The sequence below is a fragment of the Clinocottus analis genome, unplaced genomic scaffold, assembly GCF_023055335.1.
Source record: "Clinocottus analis isolate CAN_PGR_092001 unplaced genomic scaffold, fCliAna1.0.p SCAF_13, whole genome shotgun sequence".
In the NCBI taxonomy this organism is placed as follows: Eukaryota; Metazoa; Chordata; class Actinopteri; order Perciformes; family Cottidae; genus Clinocottus; species Clinocottus analis.
This window is the reverse complement of record NW_027175854.1, coordinates 8,573,053-8,585,034: the sequence shown is the minus strand read 5'-3', so window position 1 is coordinate 8,585,034 and position 11,982 is coordinate 8,573,053. Positions and strand designations below refer to the sequence as shown.

Genomic DNA, 11,982 nt, shown 5'->3' with positions numbered 1-11,982 from the left:
GGATAGCATTTCAGAGGTTCACAGAACAGAGGGGTGCTTAAATCCAGAGGGGACTAAGTGAACACATCATCATGGGCTATTATGTCGTCAACAAGCTTCTCTTACCTTATCACCTTTCAGCCCAAGCAGACCAGGCTCACCAGGACAGCCCTGTCGAACAAGTAACAACACTCAATAAAACAGTCCAATAGACCAAAACCCCAACAAGGATAAATAACCCTTCAAGATAAAAATGATTACACATTGATGTATTCATCAACTACTTCAAAGCCATTGCTCAAACCATAAATCTGTGGGACTTTGACATGTTATCCCAGACATTTAAAACTTCAGCACGAGTCCTTTGAGGCAAAAAAGACCTGTGACCTGAGGGACAAGCAGGGAACCGGATACTCGTAAAACTTCACAGTTTGAGGCCTATTTGACTGCCTGTTGAAAAGCAAAGTCATTTCAAGGTCTTACTTCCAACACCATGAATGCCAATAAAGCACTAAGAATTTACAGCTCAAAAAGTATTGGTCTGTATCAATTATTTCTTTAAGCTATGTGATACTGTGTGCGGATCTGCAATCCCAATTGTTGCAGTTTTGGTAATATTCTGTAGTTTGTCTGAACTAAAACTTCACAGTGATGCTACAAGACAATGTCTTCTGGTATACAAATAAAACGGATAAGGCAGAGGCGAAGAAAACCACGGCACGGTGTCAATTATGATCTACACCAACTACTGAACAATACCATTGTAATGGACCTGCCAGGGTATTATCTGTTGCCATGCCATAGTAACATTCAGATATACCTCCCAAAAACACGTGCTTTTTACTAAATTATAGCATTTTAGGTAATACCACGAAAAGCGAAGCAAGACCTGAAATGAAGCACATACGAGGAGAGGACTGTATTCCGAGCCAACAAGACGTCTTCCTTCATGTCCCCTACAGCCGTCTTCAATCACAGTAATCGTGCCGATCCTCTGGATTTTATAGCAGCGTGACTCAACCAACCGGCCCAGACGTGGCCAGATGTGCAGTCTGGTTCTGGTTCTGTCTGGCCTGCAGTCCCTGTGGTGACCCACCTCTTGCACCAGGTAAACCATCCGGTAGTATGCAATGACTTCAGCCTTTAGCACCAATCAGATAACTTGTATCATTGTCACATTGAGTAATGCTGTGAGAAACGGTTGATTCTTCCCAACTGTGCTGTTGCCTTTGTGCTCAGATCGCAGGATCAAAGACATGTGGATCAACATATGTGTGAGCAGTGTAACCTTCCCAGATCAGAGTCAGATGGCCGTTGATGGAGAACAGCTCTTGCAAGCTGTAAGGCATGAACTAGTCACACTATCTTCATTCACAAGGCTTGTTCTAATTGTTTCATCTTATCCCATTACTAAGAAATCAGGGGTAAACAAGCCTCTGCCATCAATATCCAAACAAATGCATCAAAAAGAACTACGAAAACAAGAGTTTCTTACTGAGCAGTTTACATCAGTTAAAGCAAACTAAATAGGACTTTGAGCTCTCATTTCGCTGTCACTTGGAAAAATACATTTAGTACATTTAATAAGGTAGCATTAAAGCAAGGGTATTGAAGCAGCAAGAAGAACATAAGACAACTCACTTCCTGCCCTGGGGGACCCATTCGGCCTGATGGTCCACTCTGAAGCCGGTACATTGCGCCATCGGAGCCCAGGACCAGATCTCCATCTCTGGATACAATGGTGACAATGGCAGGGTGCTCTCTGTCTGGTTGTTGAACAGTGGTGATGGGTCTCCCCCCCTTGACTACTGCCTTTGCAGATGTCCCAGAGTCTGTGGATGTTCTAGGATCTGAAGGGATCTTGGGGACAGGAAATGTCACTGCAGGCTTCTTGGTGGCATTCCCTTTGTCCAGGTCAATAATGTCACCGGAGGGTTTTCCAGGGAACAGTGGTGATGTCCTCCCACCGGAGTCCACCTTCTTGTCTGTGGTAATGTTCTCCTCCAGCTGTTTAGAGGACAGTTCAGTCTTTTCCTTTTGGCTTCCCTTAAGTCCATTTCCGGAAGGTTTCCACCGAGGGTTGACTTGTCCGCCATTTTGGAAGATTGGATCCAACAAGTCGGTGTCCTCGTCCACCACGAAGACATCCCCACGGCCTACTGCACCTTTCCGAATGGATCCTGAGGGCACCGTTCCGTCCCCTCGAGAAGTCCCTCGGCTCCGGAATATATCCTGATGAGAAACAAAACAAGAATAAGGGCTCATTCGAGAACAGATTTAAACAGTCAGATATTTCAACAGGTTTCTGTCTGATAATGTTTTGACAGACGAGTGAAGCACAAATAATCTCGAGGACCCATTCGACCTCCAAAGAGACTTTCAAAGTGAAAGAAATAATCTTTAATCACCATAAAGTGTATCCAGAATACAAAAATAACAAGCATTACCATATCATCCCTGCACACGAGATAAGTTACACAACACTTATTTTTTTTACATAAACTGAAACAACTATTCTGATTTAAAAGACCTAAACTTTAAAAGACCTAAAATTTCAGAAAAGAACACAGTTGCAGATCATCTGTCACCAACTCTTCACTGACATCTGGCAATATTTTGTCCACCCTCAAGATTAGTTGATTAGTTTATCATCTTTTGAAGACAGTAACCTGTGATGCTTTTGCCATCAAAACTTGCATATCACTACTGATTTGGTCACATTTCTGTCGTAAACACTTGACATTTTGAAGTCTCTAATAAACAGTTCAGTGATTCTAACTGAGTTGCCTGTTTATCATTCGCACTTAAACGCTTCCCACTGCCGGAGCAACCAATCTTTGACCTTCATTATCATAGCTTTGGTATCACCTCCATGTTTGTTACAGTTTGGTTGGGATAACATTGCTGTTTTACTGAAGACAATGACATTAAAACTCTCTTATATAAAACTACAGAATACATTTCTACCACTGCAGTACCTTAAACTGCAGTAGTGCTATCTTTCTACTGATACTCAGGTGAAAACCACTTCCTCGGGCATTCGACCATATCAAGAGCCTTTGTGTACTTCAGGATAACTCTGCATGAAAGTCCTGCAATGCAGACTCTGCAGGTTTACACTCTTAACAAAGTCTCCTTGATCACAATACTAGTTTAACTCCATTATGGACTACTTCCACTCCATCACATCCTCTCAAGTCAACAAAGTCGCTCCTGAGTTTCTGTCATAGGCTCATAATACAAAATATTCTATAATGGTTCTCACTATAAATCAGTTTGACTAAGAACATCAGCCGTCACAATGTGGACTCATTTCTACTGTCTCCAACCTTGGCATTTTCATTTGCCCGTCATATTGCAGCACACACACACACACACGCACACGCCCACGCCCACACACACACACACACACACACACACACACACACACACACACACACACACACCAAATGTTGGGCCTCGGGAAATAGCGGTGCAGTGAGAGAGGCCTTTCAGGGGGAGGGACTAAAGGGCAGTGCATTTTGTTTGATGACTCTAATGGGCTGAAATGGAGAGCAGTAAAGAGGAGCTGAGAGGCATTTGGAGAGCAGGAGGACAGGAGGAGGAGAGGGAGACAGGAGAGTGCACACTCAGAGATTTATTATTTTTGCCAAAGAGACTTGTAGAATGTGTGAGCTTATACGGATACAGCACTGCACAAGAGACTTTTTTTGTCATGCCCCCCACCCCGTCTATTTTCTCTTCTAAAACATCAAAGACCTTCATCAAAATATGATACAGGGCCAAATAGTCATAACAGGCAATAATTATGAGCTATTACCATACATACAGCCTGAATAGTTTTCTTATATACCCATAGTTTGTGCTGAACTGTATTGGTCATGCTGCCAACCTTTCTATCCAACCTCTTATGCTCTTACGCTCTAGTGTGGTTGAGGTCTGCAGACTCTCCATGGCTTTAGAGAATAGAGAGGTGTGGGAAAATATTCAATTTCCAAACATCAAACAGCGAAACGTGCTCCCCAGTGAGAGCGGTTTCAGCTGTCTGAGCAGAAGCAAGACAGACCAGAGGTCAACTCTAAGAAGAGCTGATGGACACGCTGGTGTCACCCGAGGGACCCACAATCTAAGACTTCAATGCTGAAGAGCCAATGGTTCTGTGGTGGGGATCAGCGCGAAAGTCCAGAAAAACAAAATTTGAAAGCGGGAGAACAGAAGAACTGGATTCATTTTCAAGCAATCTGTAAAGAACATGACAACAGCCCGACTACTGCTATTTTGTATCTGCTATTTCTGTATCAATCTCTGAGAGCTAAAGAAAAGATGCCATTGCAAGAGCACAGCGAGCTGGAGGTCAAACATGAAAAATAAAATGGGAACATACGCATTTTATGAATTAGTTAAGTTACTGCAGGGGGAATCTCGGATTTCCTTTTTGGTTACACACATTTGTAAGGCCCAAAATCAATTGAGCATGCTCTGATCGTGTTATCGGAACAAATGATATACTCAACCGTTACCCAGAAATGATCAATTAAACCTGGCTTTCGTTAATCAAATCTGAAATATTAGAACATTAGTTAGTCTCAAATATTGCATTGGCAGTGAAACTCAGCCCTTGGAGAAAGGCTTAGATGGGCAGAGACTGAACACAGGCGCACTAACTGAAAACAAAGGCCCTTTCTCCTTCACTTATCCCAGGCCAGTCAGGCAGCCGGCCGTGGTCGATAAGCTGACACAAGATCTCCTCTGGTCAACATGCCCCATCAGCTAATCTCCCCACCAGTCTGTGACATATCACCGTGAACGCCAGCCCAGGCCGTACTTAGTTGGAGTACTATGACACATTGGCCAGTCAGTCAGGAACCAATAGCTAAAGAAAGAAATACCACAGTTTCATATTTTCTAGGGACATTTTCTACGAGTTCATCCTGATGCAATCTACATATGTAATGCATTTGTCAAAGGGTATACAGTATGAACAGGACATCTTCTGCAAAGACTCAAGCGACACAACTCACTCGGGAAAAAAATGACTAAAAGCATGGAGTTTTAAAAATGACTGCATTTAACTCGTAGGGAAGGTCTGATGAACAATGCTGTTGCATCATGGGAATAATCACTGGACTGAACGTTTCTTAAAGGCATCAGAAGCTTGTTAAAGAAAGCAGCAAAGGTGACCAATGGCTTTGGGGTGTGGTTACATATATGGTGAGGGGCATTTAAACCAGTGTCAAAAGTTCAAACATGTGTTAAAGTGGTGTTAAACATCACAAGTAAAGGCTCTTTAAGGTCGCCCAGTATTTTACAGACACCTGACAGAGCAGGGGGTGCATAGCATGCATCAGAGTAGTTATCTTGTCAAATAAAACCCACATAGTCTCAGTAAGCAACTTTTTAAGCCTTTACACCATGTGCCAAGACAATGTTTACACTCGCTGTCTTTCTGTCTGCTCTGCAGTAGCAGGCTGAAGCAGGCAAGGACACTGTGTCTATTGAAGAGGTGTGTTTCTGTCTTTGTATCCAACACACTGTGAGTGGCGGCTCAATGAGAGTATGCGATCCATAGGTGAACCAATGATGTTCAGACTGTGTCAGTATGCATGGCTGCAGGCTGATGAACAAGCTCCCATAATGCTTCCTTAATGGTCCTGTCAGACGATTACTCTCGTTTTCTCCCTTACATCATGATCATGCATATGTGCTTTAGATTTAGAGATTCAGGCACTTAAAACACAGAATAATGTATTATGTAAAACTATTCTCTTTGTATTGTGTGTTAGGTACACAAGTATATGGCCAAAATAATGAAGACAGACCGTCTACATATTTTTAGTCTAAGTTGCTTTTGATCTTTTCATTGTTTGGGTTCCTTACCGCCAATGAACCGAACACTTTGCTGCCATGTGTTTTCATCTCTGAGGCAGTAGTTTTGTAGAAGGCTCTGTCCTGTTTCGGCATGACAATGCCAGTTTGGTGTTCCCACTTTGGTACCTAGCAATCATGCCAATCAGGAGTTTGTAAGAGCTGTAAAAATGTTTTTCCAGCCTGTGCGGCACTTGTTCAGCGGCCCAGAAAACACACTGACCAATTACATGTTTTGTGTATCATTCAGTACGGAAGAGAAGTACGTGAGTCAGAGAAGCTTTTTCACTTGTTGTTCTCGAAAAAGAGAAATGTTGACAGCTTAACCAAAGTCTTTAACCAAGAATGGACAGACTCTTATATGTCTATTATTACCACAGGCTGTAAAGCACCAGTGTCTCATATGTTCAATGAGTTTTTCCAACCTTCAAGGCAGCCATAGGCCCAACTTGCAGGGACTTGAAACTCTACAATCAATCACACTGTCACATGCGTTTGTTTTACTTTGTCTTAGTTACTGTATCATTGCGTGCTAATGCAGGAGAAAATGGTTAGAAACATTTGTCCATTGCCCTTTTTAATGACTTTCAGACTTGGTTAAATGAAAAGATTTTTTTAAATACCAATTTCATGCGGCCGCTATTCATCACTCGCATATAAGACGGAGGACAATCACATTGGTCGCATGAAACAAAGGGATCATGGGCACATAGGACATTACTGGCATGACTAAACTTCTCTGATACTCTCAATTACATTTGTGGGAAAGCACAGTAAATTAGAATAAGGGCAGATTTTGACAGGGCACACCTGGACTACCACTGTGTCCTTCCTTCAGCACAAGTCTCCTCAGGAGTCTGTCTGCATGTGTAGCTGACAGATGCATGTGTTAAGTGCGATGCGAAATCTACGGAGGCCTAACACAAATGCTGCAGGCTAGAGTGGTATCATCAACACACACACACACACACACACACACACACACACACAGACGCCCACGCACACAGACAATGAACATTTGCTCCTACAAAGGTCTAATCAAATGACGAGGTCCGTAAATCCAACCAAGACACAGGTATGCGGACCGGCTGGGTCTTGCATGCAGCAGCAAGCAATCTGGCCTGGAAAAAGAAGCATGATGACAGCGGTCCGATGTCTCAGGAAATAAGGACGGGAGTTTGATTTGAGAGCTGGAGAATGTGCTTTGTAAAATGTTGCAAAAGATGAACAAGTGTCGCCAATGGAACTTGAAACAAACACGAGGAAACAGCAATAAAAGCTTGGCACAGAAGAAGAGACAATCAGTGAGCTGTGTGTGTGTGTGTGTGTGTGTGTGTGTGTGTGTGTGTGTGTGTGTGTGTTGTGTGTCTGTTCTCCTGCTTCTGATGTGAACCGGGCACAGTGCCAGTGTGTTACATCACTGCTAATAGGGCTAGGTGATATGGAGACAATTTAAATATCATGATATTTCTGACTCAATATCGATATTGAAAACAATTTTGTAGGGTTGGCTTTACTGTAATGCAGCATTTAAAACCTGGAAAAGACACCACTTATGTCATCATATTACGATAACCAGAATCCAAGACGATATATCGTCTCAGGATATCGATATAGTTTGATAAATTACGCAGCCCTGAACTAAAGCGTGCATGTTTCTGTCCGTCAGGGTTGTCATGTGGACATGAGCGCGCTTGTGACTTTCTTATCTGGACCCTGCGTTGTTCAGTCGCTCAGCAGGTTGAGCATTAACACCGTCATGGTCGGGGAATTTATTCCCAGCAGGACCACCCATGTTAGAAATGCCGCTGTTGGTTGGGATCAAAGCTTCCACCAAATCCTCAGTGGTGGTCCTGGGATATAGGAGCATGAAGCATGTTGGAGGGACAAAAGAAAGGTTGTGACATTTCTGCCTTTCTTGTTTTTAATAATAACATTGCTGTGCAGCCTTTAGCTATAGCTTCTCATTTTCAAAAAGAAAGTCAGCTGCAGATCTTAAATACAGAGAGTTTTATTCTACTCTATGTTTTAAAAAACCTAAATCACAAATGTGCTCTGATACTGCGGAGCAACTTTACTGGAATTAGTGAGGAAGAAGAAGGGGGAGAGTCCTGCACACTGGTGGTAACATATACTCACTTCATTAATGATGCTTTCTGATTCTGGACTGCTGCCATTAAATCTCTTTAATGAGCATTAACTGGAATTACTGTTCAAATTTTCCAAATCGGCTCAAATCAAGTGTCTGGTTAAAATGCCTAGAAAGCTATTAATGTGCATAAATATAAATACAGACTGTGTCCAGGAGTTAGCAGTTACACAAATTATCACTTTGTTGTTTCATTTGTTTTTTAAAAAAAAAAATCTCAATCATGCCATTTAGCGAGACGTGGTTGCATATAAAAAACAAAACAAAGAGAAAACACACATTTGAATGTCTTAATACCAAAATGCAAACCGAAACAATATTTGAAAGGACTTAAAATAAAGTTTCAACACAAATAAGTTGGACATGCCTGTCTATGACCCACGGAACATTGTTCAGGTTGAAAACTGCAGCAGGTGCAGGTTTGAACTTCAACACCAAAGTCAAATATTCAAGAGTGTGTGTGTTAATGTGTGACATCACACATATAACCATTCTGATAGAAGAAAAACATCAATACAAGCATTGCATGCAATACAATGGTCTGCAGAGCATTACACACCCTACAGGACTTTACGTCGGTGTAGAACAAAAAGCTAAATACAAAATGTACATTGATAGCTGCAACATGTGTGCAGGGTTACACCAGGCTGTACCTTTCCCTCCCGGAGCTTTTGACCTTGCACGTGCAATCCGTCTGAATCCAGCAGCAGGCATCCTAGCAGCAAATACCATCCAACACGGTGGAGCATGGCTGCAGGAGACACTGCAGGTCCGTCTGCACTTTGGCTCTGTTCACATTGTGCCCACAGGAAGGCGTCTGCACGGGACACTGATGCAGCTCCCAGCAGACACACCCACACACCTACCGGGTGCACACCCTTCCACTATTACCAACCGCACATCGGGTGCAGACAATACATGTAATCTGGCTCATGTGGGAGAGACACAAGCTCAGCCCATTGGCCCCCAGGGTGGCCTCTGTGAACGAGCTAAATCTGCAGGGAAACTGTCTTGTCGTCAAATCCGGGACAACTGAGATTAAAAAACCACCCAATGTTATTTAAATAATAATGGCATTTTGTCACTTTCATCCACAGAAAATCGGAGCGTGCATGACATGACGTTGCTCAATCCTCAACGTTGTGGACAACTTAAAGCTCCTTCCGACTGAGGGAAGCAGAATGATGGAAAACAAAGACAGTGACGGAGTGAGGGGATTCCCCCTCCGGCTTTTCACACACGGATGGATTTGGGTCGGAGGGAGCGTGCATATGAGGTGAAATAAAATACAAGCAAGGGGAAAGCCCCAGTGCTCTGCGCAAGCTGAGCGAAACAACCACAGTTAAGAAACCACTCGGAGGGGAAACATTGACTGAGGATTCTCTGAGGTTGGTTTGATTTACGCAGCCGGGATCGACAGAGAGGAGACCGCCTCTGCATTAAAGTGGAGAGCGACGGGGGCAGCTCCGTGTCACAGGAAGCATTACTTCATGTCTGTTCGGAACAAAAAGAGAGATGGTCCCGCATAAACAGCGATATATATATATATATATATATATATATATATATATATATATATATATATATATATAACGAGAGCAGAGGGAGGTTGGTTCGGGGTCAACAGAACTGCAGGGCAGATGTGCGTAGGGAAGTCAATGATCTCTTTTTTTTAATTCTACACAACTCCTCGCCTCCAGGGCGCTCTGCTGTCTGCGCTGAGAACGTGGCTCTTGTTGCAGTACAAGAGCGGGACCCGTAGTGCAGGGATTACATTACGGAGAGGGTTAGCGTAGCGCCCGGGAGGAAAGTGAGTGAGTGTTGCTGATGCAGCACAATCCTCCATCACCTAGCATTTAACCAGGGCTGATTTATCTTCACAGCCCAGATAGCCCACACTAAATCACAGTTTTGGAAGGGAAAATGATGTGTTTGGGCATGCGGGGACCTTTTCGCTTTGAGAAAATTGGTCTGCGCCTCTTAGTGATGAAGAAAAAGATGGGACTAGGGCAAGACTAGGGCAAGAACTCTTCCTTTCTGTTTCCATCCTTCTCTTTCCCAAATCCTCCTTCTCTTTCATCCGAGCATCTCTTCTTTCAACCACCCACTTCCTCCCATACTCCATGATTTGAGGGCCTTCTTGCTCATCTGTAATTACTTCATTTTATATTGGAAACAGTTATGCGCATTGCCAAGCAGATGAAAAGTGACTGCTCAATCCAATGGTGATCTCTGACAGTGCACAGAAACATCCTGTTGATTTGAAAAAACGAACGCACGGCAATCAGATGCTCTTTTATATTCTTACAGCAAACACGAAGCATGTTTCCCCGATCGTGTGTTTTAATTTCGCAGGAAGTTTACTCAAAGTGTTGTGGGCCTTTTGCTGAGTGTTTGATGCATCACGCAGTTCAGAGGAAACCCCAGAATGACACTGTTCTAGCTCCAGCATTGCGATTGATTTTATTTGAGTCTTTTCTTCATTAGAAACGAGAGCCCAGGATCCCTCTGTCTCTCGTCTGTTGCTGCTCTGTTCGTGTTGCAGTGCGTCGTCTCCCTGCAATGCCAACGGTTTGGTTGAAAAAAATCTAAACGTCAACCCCGACGTGTTTCATGAGCCCGTAAATTAATTGAGTTGGCCTTTTATAAATGGCTCACTTGACCTTTTTTTTTTAAAGCTAACTCTTTTCCATGTTTTTCGAATGGAAACGCTGACTTAGCTGAACCCAAGTAAGGTAATCAATGAGGTTATCAAGTTCATTTTAATTATAAAAGTTATGAATAGCACTCGCTGAGTCAAGTCGACGTTGGCTGTGCAATGTTTGGAAAGAGGTAAAGTTTTAGTTGAGTTTTTTTTTTTTTTTGGTTATATAAAGTACTTTCTCCCAGTTTGGAGAAGCAGACAGGACTACTGCTGTGGACTCCACGTTAGTTTGGGATTGAAAGAAAAACAATAACACAAACTAACTAACCAGTCGGCGTAGTTTTGTTGCGTTGAAGAGAGCGGTGTGGTGCCTTCAGTTCCTCATCTGAAAGGCTGTCTGAAGGAGAGGTAAACGGTCAACTAAAGCCACTACATCGGCTTTCTTCAAGGTCAAACAGTGATAGTTGTCAGTATATCCGTGGTTCCATTGCAAACAATAACTGCTAATACTGAAGCTAATTCCACTAATTCCATTTTAAAATAATTAAGACTAAAATACTGCTAACTGCTTTAAAGAACTTTTAAACCTGCCGTCTTACCATCACGGCCTTTGTTGCACAAAGTAACCCACATGACACTGACAAAACAGAACTGGAAAAATAAATGAAGATAGGGTTTGCACGGCTGCATTTCTCCAATAGAAACAGATGTTATCTGGCTCTCTTTCAGCGCTATAATTAACAGAATAACACTGTATCACCGAATCTTCAGCACTGCTTGTGTGATTTACTTTTCTCTGCCATTGATATGATCATAAAACTTGACACCCACTAATCACAGAGCCATGAGAGAACTATATCCATCATCTTGGAGCCAAATCCAGCAGGATTTACTGACGCTGAATACCGTAAAAAAGAAAAAAAAAAGAAAATCCCAAATAGAAACTGAGGACCTGACGCGGGTCACTCATCTACTGCTGGGCCCCACTGGAGCTTCTTGGCTGGCTCGGGTTGGACTTGAGGAGGTCTGTCAGCAGATCTACCTGCTTCCACCTCTCTTTCTCCAACAGTGCGAAGTTTAGAGAAGAGCAAGAGCAGAGATAAGCGAACAATATTGGGAATGGGACGTTCTCTGGCATGAGAGCGTGTTGCTTTTGGCTAACAATGTGAACATGACAGGAATGCAACATACAGAACGATTTATTCTGGCTTTGACAGGTGGGGAATGATGGCAGCTCCACACAACTTGAACTGGTTCGGCTCTCCTGACAGGCAGATGATACAATATGCAGAGCTCAGCGACGGCATCCATAATGATAGCCTTGTAGGAGCGGCTCATATAACTC

General features: G+C 43.0%; 1 protein-coding gene across 1 annotated transcript in view; it reads right to left on the bottom strand.

Annotated features, from left to right (window-relative positions):
* si:ch211-196i2.1 (collagen alpha-2(I) chain) overlaps nucleotides 1-11,982 on the bottom strand; it is a 77,851-nt gene that overhangs the window by 32,511 nt on the left and 33,358 nt on the right. Inside the window, exons 6-7 of the mRNA XM_068574196.1 lie at nucleotides 1,621-2,211; nucleotides 106-150 (exon numbers count right to left, since the gene is read on the bottom strand). Of these exons, the coding sequence (XP_068430297.1) occupies nucleotides 106-150; nucleotides 1,621-2,211 (636 nt within the window). The remainder of the gene's footprint in view (nucleotides 1-105; nucleotides 151-1,620; nucleotides 2,212-11,982) is intronic.